At 42.3% G+C, this 18,168-nt stretch overlaps 1 protein-coding gene across 1 annotated transcript; it reads left to right on the top strand.

Annotated features, from left to right (window-relative positions):
- The first annotated feature begins 9,705 nt into the window (after positions 1–9,705).
- On the top strand, positions 9,706–15,960 carry LOC105035096 (uncharacterized). The gene is made up of 7 exons (XM_010910506.3): positions 9,706–9,856; positions 9,944–10,102; positions 12,492–12,750; positions 12,905–12,941; positions 13,410–13,515; positions 15,254–15,364; positions 15,653–15,960. The coding sequence occupies exons 2-7, from the start codon at positions 9,998–10,000 to the stop codon at positions 15,773–15,775; spliced, it is 741 nt and encodes a 246-aa protein (XP_010908808.1). The 5' UTR covers positions 9,706–9,856; positions 9,944–9,997; the 3' UTR covers positions 15,776–15,960.
- Positions 15,961–18,168: the final 2,208 nt, after the last annotated feature.

The raw sequence follows: 18,168 nt of genomic DNA, 5'->3' as shown, positions 1-18,168 counted from the left end.
ATTGTCGGCCAGTAATATCCCTGGCGGAGCAACTTGTGGATAAAGATCTGGCCACCAGATGGCTTCCGCAGATTCCTTCATGCACCTCCCACAAGGCGTATTCAACTTTCGAAGGTCGGAGGTATTTTATAAGGGGCAAAGAGTATGATCTCTTGTACAACTTGTCCTCGTAAAGGATGTATCGGGAGGCTTGATTTCTGAGCTTCCGAGCTTCTTTCACATCGTGAGGGAGAACTCCATCCCTGAGATATGCCATCAGTGGGTCGATCCAACTGGGCTCGTGATCGATTTCCATCACGGGCCACGATTCTTCCGTACTTGGGCACTTCAGAACTTCAAAGAGAACACTCTTGGGCAATTCAGCCGGAGCCAGCGTAGCCAGCTTGGAGAGAAGATCGGCCCTGGTATTTTCATCCTTGAATCTGCCTGATGTTGAAGCTACTGAAGGTGGGGACGAACTCTTTTACCTTTTCAAGATACTTAGCCATGCTGTCCTCCCGCGCTTCGTAGTTTTCGTTGACTTGTCCCACTACCAATTGGGAGTCGCTGTGAACTTGGAGCCGATCTACTCCCAATTCTTTGCGATCCTCAACCCTGCTATCAGAGCTTCATATTCAGCTCCATTGTTTGTTGCGGAGAACTCGAAGCGCAGAGCGTACTCCGTGACGATCCCCTCTGGACTGATCAAGATTAAGCCCGCGCCTGCGCCCGACATGTTGGAAGACCCGTCCACATAGAGGGCCCAAAAGCAACCAAGGAGGTCGGCTTCTTCTTTAGGGGAGTTTGGTCGGGGCTCGAGGTCATCCATTTCACTCTGTTCTGGTTCGGCCTCTTTCGAGATTGTGCACTCTACTATAAAATCTGCCAATATCTGTGCTTTTACCGTCAATCTGGGTCGATAGTTGATGTCGAATTCGGTGAGCTCGATTGTCCATTTCGCATCCTCCGGAGGCATCTGTCCGGTGTAGAATAGCCTTGATCAGTTGGTCGGTGAGTAACATTACGGTGTGCCCTTGGAAGTAGGGTCGGAGCCTTCGGGCTGCAATCAACAGGACGTAAGTTAGTTTCTCTAATTTAGTATACCTGGTTTCGGCGTCTCTCAACGCGCGACTGACGTAGTAGATCGGCCGCTGGACTTTTTCTTCTTCCTTGACAAGGACTGCCGCGAGAGCCATGGGGGAGACCGCCAGGTATAAAAAAGTTCCTCTCCAGCTCGGGCTTAGCCAACAATGGAGGGGAGCCGAGGTAGCTCTTCAGCTCTTCAAATGTTTGTTGGCACTCAGGGGTCCAGCAGAAGTTCTTCGGCCACTTAAGGGTTTGGAAGAAGGGTAGGCACCATTCGGCCGACCTCGTGACGAAGCGATTCAGGGCTGCTACCCTCCCTGTAAGTCGCTGAACCTCCTTTATCGACTTTGGGGTGGCCATCTCCTGGATGGCAGAATTTTCTCCGGATTGGCTTCAATTTCACGCCCCGATACCATGAAGCCCAGAAACTTTCCTGAGTCACTCCGAAAGCATATTTAGTCGGGTTCAGCTTCATCTTATATTTTCGGAGGGCGCCGAAGGCCTCCTCGAGGTCGGCGACGTGGTTCATGGAAGATTTGCTTTTCACGAGCATGTCGTCCACGTAGACCTCCATATTACGGCCGATCTGCTCCTTGAAGATTTTGTTCACCAGCCGTTGGTAGGTTGCGCCTGTATTTTTTAGGCCGAATGGCATGACCCTGTAACAGTAAAGGCCACGGTTAGTAATGAAAGTGGTCTTTCTTCATCTTCTGGGCCATCCTGATTTGATTATAGCCAGAGAATGCATCCATAAAGGTGAGGAGCTCATGGCCCGAGGTCACATCCATCAGTTAATCAATTTGGGCAGAGGGTAGCTGTCCTTTGGGCAGGCTTTATTCAGTTTTTGAAGTCTATACACATCCTCCACTTGCCGTTTGCCTTTTTGACTAGGACAACGTTGGATATCCAGTCAGGATAATTGACTTCTTTAATGAATCTGACTTTCAGGAGTTTGTCCACTTCCTCGGCTATCACTTTCTGCTCTCTGGTGCATGACCTTGAATTTTCTCTTTCATCGGTCGATGCTTGGGATCGACGGCCAGGCGATGCTCCATGACTTCCGTGTCAATCCCTGGCATGTCTGTGGAACCCAAGCGAAAACATCTGCATTTTTTCATAGAAAATCGATGAGATGCATCCGCACCTCTTTCCCCAGGTTGGAGCCGATCTTCACCACATGCTCCGCATTCCCATCGTTCAAAGGGATCAGAACCAGATCTTTGATTGGGCCACCCCTCTCCTCAGCGAGGTCGTCACGGGCGTCCAGCCCATCAACTGGGCAGGGATCGAATTGGTCACTCCTTTGCAAGGCTATGTTGTAGCAGTGTCTGGCCAGGGCTTGGTCTCCCCTGACCTCTCCGATCCCCTGACTGGTAAGAAATTTCAACTTCAAATGGTAGGTTGACAGACGGCCCGAGAGCGTTGAGGCCGGGTCGGCGAGGATCGCGTTGTAGGCTGACGGCACCTTCACCACCAAGAAATTCACCAGAGCCCTGGATTGTCTTGGATATCGACCTGCGGCTATAGTCAAAGTTATCACTCCCTCCATCGGGATAGCGTCGCCAGTAAACCCTACTAGAGGGGAGCTAATCGGCCCCAAATGGCCGTCAAGGATGGACATTCTTGAGAAGGCATCGTAGAACAAAATGTCGGCTGAACTTTCATTGTCGACAAGAATGCGGCGGATGTCGTAATTAGCTATATTCAAGGAAACTACAACCGCATCGTTATGAGGAAATTGAACTCCCTGAGCATCTTCTTTGGTGAAAGTTATGGATTCCTCGATCTTTTGCCACTTGGAGGTCCGGCCAATACGCCGGTCGCTCCTGACGGGATTCTTCTGAGATGGTGTTGGCGAAATCCATCGGAGGTCGATTGTCCGATCGCTCCATGCCGGCGGCCGTTGCCAGAGGATGAGGGGCCTAAAAACTGGAGGTGAGGTCGGAGCCTGAGATCGGACCACGGAGGCCGTGTGTCCGTGTGGATGCTTCGCAGGAAGGCATCGGGCGAAGATCTAGTGGGGGAAGGAGGAGGAGAGGATGCCGAAAAAGATGACCGGAGGCGGTCCCGTTGAGTGCTCCTTTAAGAACAAGGGTACTGCGAAGGTTCGGACCCTTTCTCTAGCGTCAATCCTGTTGGTGCAAAAATCTGCCTGCGTCGGAGAAGTTGGAGTCAGAGGAGTCGCGGTCACCGTCGGGACCTGCAAAAGAAGTCTAAACCGGAGGTGGGGTTGCTCCGGCAAGACCCTCCGATGCTCAAGTCAGTTCTTTGCCTCAACAAGAATAGAGTGCTTGAACGAAAATTTTAGCAGAGTTTTGGGATAGAGATTAGAGCTTAGAGAATAACGTATCTGGGGTCCCCTTTTTATAGGTAGAGGGAGCAACGGATTGATAGCGACGTTTGTAACTGCCTAGTAGTGGGCCGCACGGGGCCAGGAGGAATTTATCATGAAGAGTAATGTGGTGGAGTCGTGGCTAGTCGTGGCTGTCACCATGGCTCGCCACGTGGAATCAGTTGCGGAGAGTGGAGCGGCGCCTGTTGTCGCGACTCGCCAGGGAGTGGTGGAGCCGTGCAGAATCGTCGCAGGAGGTGGAGCAGAATCATGGCCATTATTGCGGCCAGTCAGGGAGTGATAGAGCCACGCAGAATCCACCGCAGGAAGTGGAGCAGAGTCGTGGTCATTGCTGTGGCCTGCTAGAGGGTCCAGGCCTGTCGATGAAGTCCGGCTGGAGTGTCTGGCAGAGAGAGGTGGCTAGCTATCCATCTGAGAGGAGCTCGAAGTCCGGCTCCCGTAGGAGTCCGGATGAAGTCTTCCTTCAGTCGAAGTCGGGGATGAGGTTTGCTCCCGTGGGAGTCCGGACGGAGTCTTCCCGCAGCTGGAGTCGGAGACGAGATCTGGCTCCCGTAGGAGTCCGGGTGAAGCCTACCTGCAATTAAAGTCAGGGGCGAAGTTCAGCTCCCTTAGGAGTCTGGACGAAGTTTACCAGCAGTTGAGGTCGGGGACGGAGCCCCTCCCATAGGAGTCCGGATGAAGCCTTCCAGCAGTTGAGGTCAGGGACGAAGTCGGCTCCCGTAGGAGTCCGGACAAAGTCTTCTTGCAGCCGAAGTCGGGGATGAAGTCCGGCTCCCGTAGGAGTCCGGACGAAGTCTTCTTGCAGCTGAAGTCGGGGACGAAGTCCGGCTCCCGTAGGAGTCCAGATGAAGGCTTCCTGCAGTCGAAGTCGAGGATGAAGTCTGGCTCCCGTAGGAGTCCGGACGAAGGCTTCCTGCAGCAGAAGTCGGGGACGAAGTCTGGCTCCCGTAGGAGTCTGGACGAAGTCTTCTTGCAGCTGAAGTCGGGGACGAAGTCTGGCTCCCGTAGGAGTCCGGACGAAGGCTTCCTGCAGCCGAAGTCGGGGATGAAGTCCGGCTCCCGTAGGAGTCCGGACGAAGGCTTCCTGCAGCCGAAGTCGGGGATGAAGTCTGCCTCCCGTAGGAGTCCGGACGAAGTCTTCCTGCAGTCGAAGTCGGGGATGAAGTCCGGCTCCCGTAGGAGTCTGGACGAAGGCTTCCTACAGCCAAAGTCGGGGACAAAGTCCGGCTCCTGTAGGAGTCCGAACGAAGTCTTCCTGCAGCCGAAGTCAAGGATGAAGTCCGGCTCCCGTAGGAGTCCGGACGAAGTCTTCATGCTGCTGAAGTCGGAGATGAAGTCTGGCTCCCGTAGGAGTCTGGACGAAGTCTTCCTGCCGCCGCAGGTCGGACGCCGGTAGAATCCCCGAGGGGTCACTCCTGACACGAACTTCGACTTGGGGGGTTTTACACCCAACAACCCTAAATGGTGGGACAGTGAGTTGAAAGAGTTTTAAGCAGCAAACAGTAGCTGACTCAATTTCTGAGACAGAGTACATCACTACTAGTGAAGCCATTAAGGAAGCTGTCTGGATAAAAAAATTATCATGGATTTAGGAATTGTTCCTGAGATTGAAGGACCAGTGCCACTTTCTTGTGATAACACTAGAGCCGTTAATCGAGCTAAGGAACCCAGGTCTCATTATAGATCCAAGCACATCCTCAGATGCTTGCACCTCATTCGAGAAATTATAGAGGGACAAGATATTATCCTTAAATAAGTTGACACAAAGAATAATATAACAGATCCATTCACTAAGGCCATACCACAGCAGCTATTTGATCGTCATCTTGATTGTATGGGATACAAAGATGATTGGCTTTAGTGCAAGTGGAAGATTGAAAGAAGAGTGCCTTATAAACCAATCGCAAGTGTATTACGATAAAATTTTTCTTTATAATTTTTCAACTCATGTAATGAATTTATTATTTGAGGTATTGATTCATCATTTTAGCTACATCTTATAATGTCTAAAATTATGATGAACCTCAAAGATTAGGACAATGAGATCTAAAATTCTAAAATCCTAATCTTAAATATTTCTGATCGTAGGAACATTGAGTCGAGAATCAATGTTCTAAATAGACTGACACATCCTATGTATGCTCGATGGAGAGGATGGCAAATCTCAGTAGCCACTTGTGTATGGGATACTAATACAAAGATGTGGATGCTCATTTTAAAAATGAGTCCACTGAATTGACTCGATGAAAGAGAACATGTTATGGAAATCTTACTTGCATGTCAAAGATGGTTCTCTAAGTAAAAGTTGTGTAAGTGATCTGTAGACCTGAGATCTCATTGAATCTTGTGCACATGAACCCATATTTTGGTTCGTACCCAGACATGATATTAAGACATTACGGGATGTTCTGGATATGATGGAATGTGTATGGAGATAGTGAGTAGGTCAATATGAAATCGATCACCCTAGTAAGAGGAGATCGCATCCTATGTATTCTCAATCCTAGATGACTCGAGAAAAATCTTTTAGCCAAAAGCAGAAAGGAGATTAAAAAGAGTTTATAATACTTCTTTATCAAAATCATCATTGATTAATTGAGAATGATATGAATATGTATTTGAGTTTGATATGATTTCATACTCATGAACATATTCATGGTGCAGGAATGATCGAAGGATTGAATTGCATGGTAACTTATCACTGAAGGATATATTTGATATTTCTATCAAATTTTATATCTTTTGGATAGTCATGATACATTGCTAGACGTCAATCTTGACTTGTAGGTTTGATCGAATTAAAGAGTTTAATTCAATCGTCAAATAGAAAGGATTTTAATTGTTGAACTTGGGTTAGCTCGATTGGACCTAAATCGGTTGACTGAAATCTAATCAAATTTGGTCAACTTACACCCGGACCTATTGCTAGCTAGATGTGAAACTCAATGGGTCATACACATATAAAAATTAGTCAAGGACCCTTTTGATACGGTTGATTGGAATTTTGGATTCGATTAGGGTTTCGGTAAGCATGCTGCATGTATGGAAATCCTTGCTCCTTTGGAGATCAATTTGGTCTCATCCCTTGCTAATTAGCTAGCCTAATTTGGTGGGTATTTGGGTCAGATTGTTCCACTTGGAAGCATCCTAAATTAGGATATCAAATCCTAAATTAACGTCAATTATGAAGAGTCCAAGTTGTGAAGGACTCTTGGCGCAAAACAGGTTTTGCACATGCATGTTGGTGTGAGTAGAAGAAAAGAGTCCATTTGGTATGGGACTAAGATGCATGTGGTAGCCCATATCACCCTTCATTCTCTGGTGCACATCTCAAAGCATGAGATGGATTTTTTCTGAAATTTATGGGGCAAAAAAAAAATGGAAACGAGAAGGGTTTCTCGCGTGTGCGCAGAAGTGTCGCATCTCTTTGCATTTTGGAGTGTCCTTCTCTTGATCAAATGCTTTCAAATTAGAATATTTTTTTTTGATAATGTTCCATATTCGATAAGCTATTTTTTGATAATTTTTTTGGAATTTTTTCAAACTTATCTGATGGCCAAACGGATGCCAAAACTTCCCTCACATGCACGTGCATGGTGATCAGCACTTGCATGAAAAGGTGCAAGGATCACTTCTTTCCATGAATTTTTTGATCTCCTTATTAGGTGATCTGAGATCAAGATTGAATGTCCTATCCACATGGATTTTTTTGGATTTTTTTGATTTGAGAAGGGATGCAAAAATATCCCTTCTCTGGTCACGCATGCAAGAGGGTGCTGATCAACGTATCATTGATAAAAGTCCTTCTGCTTGAAGAAATTCTTATTTCTGATAATCAGATCAGATAAGACTTTTTTGTGGGGCATATCCCTCTCTTTTGGCATCCCTCTTGGGGCTATAAATTGGCCGGACGTTGAGTGTCCGAGATATTCAGATCAAATTTTCAATTTCTCTCCGTTGCTCTCCTTTCTTTCTTACAACCTATCTTAGTTTTAGAACAAGGCTTTGAGATTTAAGACAAAGCCTTATCTGATCCAAACAAAGATTGTGAGGATCATAAAGAAGGAGAATCAGAAGTCCAGAGGAGTATCTTAGAGGGTCGAGTCAGGTTCTTGGAGAAACCTGACCGATACAGGGCTAGTCAAGTTCTAGGGCTAGAACTCTTGAAGTAAGAAGAAGGAGCGCTATCTTTGGTTCAATTTTTATATGGATTACTATTGAAGGACGAACATTTAGACACGTTGTGGAAATTGGGATTAGCGCTACAGGTATGCTTCTTATCCAAGTTTAATTTATTATACTTTGATTATTATAGTCAAAGATTTATGGGCATTAGGATTTTCGATGCATCGGATGTTTCGAATGAAAAATTTTAAATATTTAGTCCTTCCGTTGCGTCATCGAAATCCAATAATCATCATATTTGGAAAGACCGATGGGAGACCCTCAGCGATTCCAACAGATCACGCCACTCAGCATCGAACCATGCCACTCCTGAAAGTGGCTAGCTGCACATCGATTAGGCTCCCATCAAATCATGTCATTCCTCGAAATGGCTGGCTGTATGCTGAATGAGGCCCATCAAATCATGCTACTCTTAAGGGTGGCCGTCTATGCATCGAATAAGCTCTAACATCGATCTATAAATAAAGATTGCCAGGGAACCCTCAAGATAATATAACTCTCGCATGTGTTCTCTCTCATTTGTTTCAGATCCCTGACTTAAGCATGGGAGGGTCTCCGTCGGAGCCTTCTTCAGTCAGAGACTTATTTTACAAGCTTGGTTAATGTCATCCCCATCAGATGCCACCGCACTCTAGCAACTCCTGTCTGAGTCAAAAATCTGCCGCAACATCTATAAATCAACATGGATATGTATATGTATTTATATTTTTACATATGTGAGGATGTGTGCCTTTAATTAGATAAAAGTTTTAGAATTTTGGGTGCAGATCTTTTCTAAATTCAAGCTTGATAGATTTTAGATTGAAATAATATAAAGAAAAAAAATACAAAATACTCTTTCAATTTTATACTAATTTCACTTATATCTACTCTATTTTAAAAGGTATCAACTTAGTCCTTTAAATTTTTAAAATATTTTAAAATGATCTTGCCTTTCTCCGACCAATAGATGACATTAGTCTATTGTTTCAGTTGACGAAAATGCCCTTTTCTTGTTTAGCATATTTCAACTTTAAGATTTGTGTAGATGGATGAACAATCCAAATAATCCACATGATCACTTTAAGATCCATCCAAGTGAATGAATATTCAGATCATTCATACATTGCTTTAAGGTTTGTGCAAGTAGATGAATAATTGGATTATCTATCATATAGATTTCAAAGTGCTCCAAACATCATGCTTTTTTGATCTTGATCTGGTGATTTCTTTCATAAAGGGCTTCTTCTCTATGATCTCGAACCTCCCCTCGATTCCTTCATGCTCTCCTCCAATCCTTGTGCATCCGATCTTGCTCCATTTCTCCATAATCATAGCTATAGCGATTCGCATCACTTTCTTCCCCTTCATGCTCTTCCAGTCCCTCACCGCTTTAGTCGACCTCTGCTGCGGCAACTACTGCCTCTTCCATGACTTTGTCAGCCATTGCCCCCTTGCCCTCTTTGTTGGCCACCGCTACTCCAACAATGATCATTCCCTTCCCCACGGCCCTAGTCCTAGTTCTAATTGATCTAGGGCTTCTGATTTGCCAAGATCTTGGGTTTTAGGTTCTCCTCATTGGAATTTTTGGGGATCTCATCTTCCTTAATTTGATTGGTCTTAGTTTTCAACTCTAGCTTATCGATGTCCAGCATCAAAATTTTTGGGATCTCGTCTTCTATGATAATGGGGATTCAATCCCCGTCACTACCTTTACAAGTGGCTGCTTTGATATCTATATAAGTAGATTAATTTTTAGATCATCTATAATTATTTTGAGATCTATATAGATCTATATAAATAAATAAATAATTATAAATATTTATTAATTTTTTTAAAATTTATATAAAATAATAAATAATTTAGGTCATACGGTTATTTTGAGATTTACTTAGATAAATGAATAATCTAAATTACTTGTGACTTTGAGAACTATACAGCTAGACAGATGGTTCTGTTAACGCGCTTGTTGCTTGTTGCTTTGAGAATTGAGATCTGTACGGATTAATAAAAATAAAAAAAATAAAATATTTTGAGATCTGTGCGGTGGATGGTCCTGTGGTTTGCCCTGATTCGTCATGCAATAGGATACTTTTATAGTACGAAGGATTATTTGGTCATAAGATAATATGCTTTCCGGACTTGTGGAGACGAGGGCGTTGTCCTTTTCCTCTTTTCTCCCTCCATTTCGGAAGAAACAGGGTATTTAAGGCTTCAGCTCGGGGTCGCGTCACCTGGTACCTCTATCGCCCTTGCTGCATTATATCGTAGAAGGTGGGTGGAACATGAAACCACGCAAATCAACGGCTTCTAATTTTCTTCTCTTCTTCTTACTCTTTTTTTCTTCTTTATATTATATAGAAGCAGAGAGTTGGAGTTGTTCTTCGAGTCCACCAGCAGAGGATTCCCGAGGCCATGGATCCTGAAGGCTACGGTGACCTCACTGGGAGTGACGATAACGAAAGGAAGAAGGTGGCCTTGTTGAGGTCCCTCGTCGAGCTCCAAGACCCCGCTGCCAAGGTTCAACTTACCTCTGTCTCTCTCTCTCTGCGTGTCTCTGTTTTTTTTTTTTTTGTTTTTTCCGTTTTTGTTTTTGTTTCTGTTGTCGATTTATTTCCTTTTTAATTGGTATCGGTATTTTTTGACGCCAAGTTGGATTTGTTTTGTCAATTTCTTCATATTTTTTCGGTTGTTCTTTGTTGATTAAACTAATCTTTTTGGTTGTTTTTCTGATGAATTTTATGTGGTGTTTTTGATGCTTTTGCGTTACTCTTGGGCCAGAAATAGAGAAAGATTCATTGGAGGAAAAAAAAAAGGGGAGAAAAAGAGATGAACAAAGATGGAAGAAACCAAAACAAAAGGGGAAAGATTGGAATGGTGGAAGTAAATGGGAAGAGCACTAGTCAAAGAGAGATCTTTTCACATGTGGTTTGAAAGTCGCAACGAATACTCAAACTATCTCAATAGAAAAGTCCTCTGGCTCACTCATTCCTAATCTCCCACCTTGGGGACAAATCGGTCTCTATAACATGGCAGAGGTGACTGCTTAAAGAAAATGATCAGTAGTAGTTTAATCGTGACCAATTTGATGGTGGACGTTGTGGAAAGGTGTCACTTTCGACACTGCACTTGGTGCAGTTTTCTCTTCTATTCCATGCCAATCTGTCACAGGGCGGCTGTCTATAAAATAGATCTTGTTAAATTAAGGTCATAGGTCATAGTCATAGGATGATTCTAATATATGATTCCACTATCTTGGATGACCCTCCACCTAAGGACTTTAAGTTTGTGGGAAAAATAATTCATCTACTGTCACCAGATTTTACGAGACCCCCTATTGCAGAGCTATTTGGGTTTCTTATTTCTTAATGGGTTTGGTTGTTCTTTTACTTAATTATGTTTACATCATCTAACTGTTTTACGACCGGGAAGGAAAAAGAAGCATTGAGCTGTGTTTGTAGATTTCTGTACCATTTCTGACTTTTGTGTTGATTCTATTTTCATTCATTTATATTTGTTTGACTTCTTTACGATACTTGTTCACTATTTTCTTCATTCAATTTGTCTCTTCTACAATTTCGTTAGTTGATTTGTCAAGCATGATATCATAATGCAACACTTTTCTAGATATCCCTTCTCATCTGTAGTTATTAGATTTCCAGTTAAGCCCCACCCCCCCTCCAGCCCCGCCTTCCCATACACCCCTCCACCCCAAAAAGAAAGAAGACAGGAAAAGTAAACTCATGTTTTTCTATCTAAGCATTTGTGTTTTCCTTAGATTGTTTCTTCTGGTGTTTAATTCCTATTCCGTTTTTCAAATTTTCAACAATTTGTAAAGTGCTTGGTCAATATTAAGAGAACTCTTTCTTAGACACAGTAAAAAATGTATTTGCTAATTACAGTGAGTAAAAGTTACCCTAGAGAAGAAGACTTATTCGGCATTGATGGTAGTCTTAACTACGTAATAGAATATATATTGACAGAAACACAGCTTTTTTTTTTTTTTTATTGTTGCCTTTTGCATTGCAAGTTGAGTTGTTCTTAACCATTCATTAATATTAAGGATACATTATCTGTTACAACCAGTTTTTCACAATGTTTTCCTACAAAATTTTGTTTTTTGTTTCTTAGGTTGGTCCCACCTTTCAATACAATTCAAGCTACCCTGTCTTATTACAATATTATCAGGCTTTGATTGCATCTGCTGTACTATCACAATCAGTTCTCTTCCCTTCATTATAGTTGGGGATTGCTTCATGATGTTTTATTTCTTTTTTCTGCAATTCAACTCCCCTATCTCTATTCCTTGATCTGTAATTATATTTTGCAAATTAAGGACAGTCCTAAAGAAAGCTAGTGTACCTAGATAGCAAATTAGTTTAGGACTTTGCCTATCATCAGCTGTATTCATAAGCTCACTTGGATTAGGAAACCAAGTTAATTATGTTTTTTCCCTTGGTGGCATACCTTTCTTCATGAGCTAACATCAGCACTCAGCACAAAAGAAATTGATTGATACTCATAATGTGGTACATGCATATTGATGATCACACAACTTTACTTTCAAATCTGAAATCAGCAAAGATCTCTTGATGCTGATATCCTTGCACTCTTGATGCCAAGTGCTCAAAGTTGCATTGTCATTTAAACTAATCTATTCCATTATGTACTATATCTAATTATTTTTCTAATGGTAGACTTGTTCTTCTTGAATGACCTTTGGATATTAGATCTATCTATGTAGTTCAGATTTTGGTCACTTATGTGGATTGTGGTGAAACTTTCTGCTTTTTGTCTTCTTATCATTCTCATTTTCCTCCTTTATGGTTGAAAGTTCTCCTTTTTGACTTGGGGTGTTTCCCTTGGCACTTCTCATCTGTGATGAATTTTCTGGGTTTTAAACATGCAGGAGGTAGACAACCTGATGCTCAGAAGGTTTCTGCGTGCACGTGATCTAGATATCGAAAAGGCTTCTAGTATGTTTCTGAAGTACCTCAAGTGGAGACGGGAAGCTGTCCCAAATGGTTTCATCTCAGAGGCAGAAGTCCAAAATGAGCTTATTCAGAAGAAGATTTTCATGCAAGGATTTGATAAGATGGGGCACCCTATATTAGTTGGCTTGGCTGCTAGACACTACCACTCCAAGCGAGATATGGATGAGTTTAAGCGTAAGTTGCTCTTAATAGATAGAGAAAAGATTATGAGGGAAAGCAATCTCACTTGTCACAAAAGTGTTCTTGCTTTAAGTGGTTAACTTTTAAGCATGAGCTGAAGCATAAAATGATTTACCATCACTTAGATGGCAGATTTTTGTGATTACAGGTTTCATGGTATATATTCTCGACAACCTATGTGCCAGGTACTTCATCTAGATCTCACAAACTGTGCAAGGACCCAAAGATAATATATGATTCTCTAATCAATTAAGGGAAAAATTGTGCATGAGTTTGAGCTGGACATATAGAAGAATGAGATTTGACAAGATTTGCCATCTCGGTACCGGACACCATATTAGTACCATCCTATTACAGTATCGGTATGCGGTTCCATATGGTATGGTAGTGTCAGTATGGGGTGGTACACCATATCGGTATGGTATGGTATGGTGTGCCTCCTATCGGATGGTATGGGGCAGTATGACAAATCTTAGGATTTGATTTATAGTATGATCCACTGAAAAAATAAGTAAACAAATAATTTTTTTGTGAACATCAATGGAATGTATTATATTACAAAGTTTTTCTAAAGAATCCATAAAAAATATACATAAATGTATATGGTGTTTAGATGCCACAGTTTTCATTTGATTTCGTAGCACAAATTGCAGAGTACCTAGCGGTCACGAGAAGTTCCTTGTCATTGTTGATCTTCAAGGGTGGGGATACTCAAACTGTGACACTCGGGCATATATTGCAGCTCTAAATATCATGCAGGTTTGTTTCATATGATCCTTAGCGATATAGTCTCTCTTGACATGTTTTTCTGCAAAATAAATTAGTGAAAGGATTCACAAGTTCTCCCAAATAACATACTATAACTAGTTAAGAGGAAGATAGTTCACTAAGAGTGTATATAAATTGAGGAAACATACCACGGAACAAAATTTAGTGATACTTTATATTGAGAACACATGCAAAGTACTCTCTTAAGAGGAGAGAGGGGCTGGTGGCATATAAACATTTTCATGAGAGGATATCTTAGTATATATCAATAAAATAAATCAGTCCTCTACTCATAAGAAACATAAATAAGAAGGAAACATTCAAGAGAGGAACCAAGGTTTATGCTTAATTGATATAGACTTGGATTAAGAGCATTAAAACAAGCCTGAATATGCAGGGCTCTGAAGGGGAAGTCTAGGATTGCCCAAGAAGGTAAGTTTCTAGTTTGGGATTGTCCAAGAAGGTAAAAGTTTATATGTACCATGGCTTATTCAAGACATAAGCAGTTAACTCTATGAATGAATAATTTGAAGCAACATAATACTATTCTAAAGACATCAAAGGCAGAGAAACAGAGACAGAATGACTAAGCTGAGGAAGAACCTTTGAAGTTACATGTGTAGAAAGCTCATCTATTGCATCAAGCATCAATGGACTGAGCTGTATAGAAGAATAAAATCATCCAAAACCAGGAAAATGGCATGACCAATTTTCAAATATAAAGAACTACTACTCTACTGGTTGGGGAAGGATTTTTTTTTTTTTCTTTTTTTTTTGGTAAAGACTGTTGGGGAAGGATGTTTGTGACCAGATGATAACAAAGCTTGATATTTAGCATGAGCACAGAGCAGAACATATCTTTTTCTTCCACATTTTTTGGAAGTAAAAGTGGGAGCACGACCAATATAACTACCCATGCCAAGCTCTTGAGAAAGAATTCCCAAGGATTGAACCCTGAACCTCAAACAGTTGGAAGTGGTATGGCCCAAAGTCCTGTTTTCTTGCCAAAAAAAAATATAGGACGTGCTCGATGGGAAGGACAGAAAGGATATGAATTAAGTAATTTATGACCAGATTAGAGAAGACCTTTATATTGTCATCATGGACAGCATCAGCAAAAAGCATGTCCCACTGGACATGTTCAGGCGATTATGAGACGTGCTTGATGCGTAGGGGGAGAACATGAAATTGGCTCCAAGCCAAACAGAAAAAAGGATAAGGGAAGTGGAGGAAAGAAGATATTAACCAGGTGTTCTGAATGACCAACAGACTAATCAAGCATTTATGGTACCCTGGAGATGATTTCCAATTGGAACCTTGTATCCTTGAGGACTGGGATAATCCAATTTTTGAGATATTTTTCTTGTAAGCGTTTACCTCATAAAAGATGCAGGAAACCAATTTTCCAAGTGAAGTCTCATCGGATTCTCTCTTCATTCCATTAGTAGAACTATTATAATTGTGTACTGAAAGAACTATAGAATTACAAAAAGAGGACACTGGAAGAGGTAAGTTTGCATTCAAGTAAGTTATTTCTGCATGCTATCTATGCACAGTCATCTCTATTAGCTCTTGTTTTTTAGGACAATCTATTTCAGATAGTATTTTAACAGGCCTGTGAACTTCATTTCTGAAAAAAAAAAGGTAATTGTTTTAATCCATAATGCCTTTGTAAGAAAATTTGCTGTTATAGCAAATGACGGTGCAACTTTTTGTCCAAACAATGCAGAATAACTACCCAGAGAGGCTTGGCAAAGCGTTGTTAATCCATGTACCTTATATCTTCATGAAGGCATGGAAGATGATATGCCCATTTATTGACAAAAACACCAAAAAGAGGGTAATCTTCTTATAACCTCCATTTTGGCTTCTTATTTAAGCTTTTCTAGGAAAAGGATTGTCACTTTTTGAGTAATCAATCTTGCTGCTTATTTGGAATGACACATACCACTGTCACTGAACACTCATTATGGTTTATAAACGATTGCTGGTAGTTGAGGCAACCTTATAAACGATTGCTTGTAGTTGAGGCAACCTTATGCACACTACTGACAGCTCAAGTAACAACAACTTTATGATGTTCAAGCTCTTGGGAACCTTAAATACTATTTGTCTTGACCTCGTGCAGTTTGTCTTTGTTGAGGATAAGAACCTGAAAGCAACACTACTGGAGGACATAGACGAGAGCCAACTCCCAGAGATATATGGCGGGAAGTTGCCATTGGTTTCCATTGAAGACGCGGCAAAGTAGTCCATTTTAGCCAACTTGTTATTCTAATAGTTCTAATTACCAAACGAAAAACAGATACTTTGGCGTAGGCAAAGCTTCCATAAAATATTCTGGCACAATATGCTCAGATTTTCTCCGACCATTCACAAGACAAGAAATAAAAGGAGGTAAGCATACAAAGAGGGATCATGCTGCCTCATTTCCCATCCTCTGAAACCTTTAAATGATTTTGGATGAAATTTAATCACCCCGTCGCTCTGTTTTATGATTTTATAACTTAAAAATAATGATAAATATTAAAAAACTATAATAATAATTTTATTATACTATGCCACAAAATCTCAAGACTTGATTTTGAAAAAAATGAAGAAAAATGTATTTATTTTTGCCAAGCACCTTTAAGAGATACAATGGTATCAAAATTTCAAAAAGTATAGTAAGTAGGCTTTTTCCTAAGCATGTTTAAAGTGGTTGATTAGGATGTATCAAAACTACGTCAGCCTGACCATCTAGCTCAACTAGTGGGGTGTTTCATTTGTGGAATAGATTAGAATGAGGATCACAACGGCCATATTTTTAAAGCATTTGATTTGTAATCTGAATCAGAATTGAAATTAGAATAAAAATTTGAATCTTTAAAGGAGAGTCGGATCAGATTTTTGAGAGATTGAGCTATTCCTATACCATCTTAGAATTGGAATCGGAATAGGATTTTCTCCAATCACATAGTAACGCTGCAAATGAATCAGGTCGATCAGTGATCCGATCTGATCTGATCTATTTTAAAGGATCTCTGAGATTGGATTAGGTTCTAAAATTGGATCTATTTCATTTTATAAGTCGGGTTTAGTTTTATTAAATTCGGATATGATCCAATTCATTTAGTTTCATGGGTTGATTGGGATCTCATGTTCAATAACCCACCCCGAATGCAGTATAATGAGAACTGAACACTGTTACCATTTGGTTGTAGATCCATTTCCAAGGGCATGCCTCGTGGCATTATACTTGTGGTTTGGGCTTGTATGGATGTTATGATTTTGTGTATCCTATCAACCTAATGGGGGGAGGGTTCAGGAAGTGACTTGGAAGCCATGATGTAAAGGGTTTGATTATACAGGAATTTTGAGCATCTTATATACATTCTTCACTATGTTTTTCCCAGCTTTGGAGGCATTGATGTGATGGAAATCAAAGAAGAACATTTCCATTTCGTTTGTAAATCGAGTGTGAAGGAATGGATAATGTTTTAAGAGGGATATCATGGAACGAATGAACATAATTGTGGCAATGATGCGGATATGGTGGTAATGGGTGTGTATTGGTGTATGGTTAGAAAGAATCTTAAAATTTTTGATGGAAAGAAGTAGATGAGATTATATATTGTTGGTGCAAAAATCCGCCTGCACGGAGAAGCTGGAGTTGTGGGGGTCACAATCGCCACCGGGACCTGCAAAAGAAGTCTAAACCGGAGGTGGGGTTGCTCCGGCAAGACCCTCCGACGCTCAAGTCAGTTCTCTGCCTCAACAAGAATGGAGTGCTCGAACGGAAATTTTAGCAGAGTTTCTAGGTAAAAATGAGAGCTTAGAGAATAACGTATCTGGGGTCCCCCCTTTTATAGGCGGAGGGGGCAACAGACTATAGCGATATCTGTAACCGTCTGGCAGTGGGCCACCCAGAGTCAGGAGGAGTTTGTTGCGGAGAGTAGTGGAGTGGAATCGTGGCTATCACCGGACATGCCACGTGGAGTCTGTCGTGGGAGTGGAGCGGCATCCGTTGTCGTGACTTGCCAGAGGATGGAAGAATCGTGCGGCATCCGTCACAGGCAGTGGAGCAGGATCGTGGGCATCATAGCGGTTGGCCAGGGAAAATGGAGCCGCGTGGAATCCGTCGCAGGAAGTGGAGCAGAGTCATGGCCGTTACTGCGGCCACGCCAGGGAGTACAGGCTGTCGGCTGAAGCTCGGCTGGAGTGTCTGGCGGGGAGAGGTGGTTAGCTACCCGTTCTAGAGGAGCCCGGAGTCCGGCTCTCGTGGGAGTCCGGACGGAGTCTTCCCGCAGCCGGAGCTGGAGGCGAGATCTGGCTCCCGTAGGAGCCTGGCGAAGTCTACCTGCAATCAAAGTCAGGGATGAAGTCCGGCTCCCTTAGGAGTCCGGATGAAGTTTACCAGCAATTGGGGTGAGGACGGAGCCCGCTCCCATAGGAGTCCGGGCGAAGCCTCTCCGCAGTCGAGGTCGGGGACGAGATCCGGCTTCCGTAGGAGTCCGGCTGAGTCTACCTGCAATCAAAGTCAGGGATGAAATCCGGCTCCCTTAGGAGTCTGGACGAAGTTTACCAGCAATCGGGTCGAGGACGAAGCCCGGCTCCCGTAGGAGTCCGGGCTGAGTCTACCTGCAATCAAAGTCAGGGATGAAG

This window comes from Elaeis guineensis, unplaced genomic scaffold (assembly GCF_000442705.2).
Source record: "Elaeis guineensis isolate ETL-2024a unplaced genomic scaffold, EG11 Super_Scaffold_1000033, whole genome shotgun sequence".
Classification (NCBI taxonomy): domain Eukaryota; kingdom Viridiplantae; phylum Streptophyta; class Magnoliopsida; order Arecales; family Arecaceae; genus Elaeis; species Elaeis guineensis.
The sequence above is the reverse complement of the archived record's forward strand: the minus strand, read 5'-3'. Positions and strand labels throughout refer to the sequence as shown.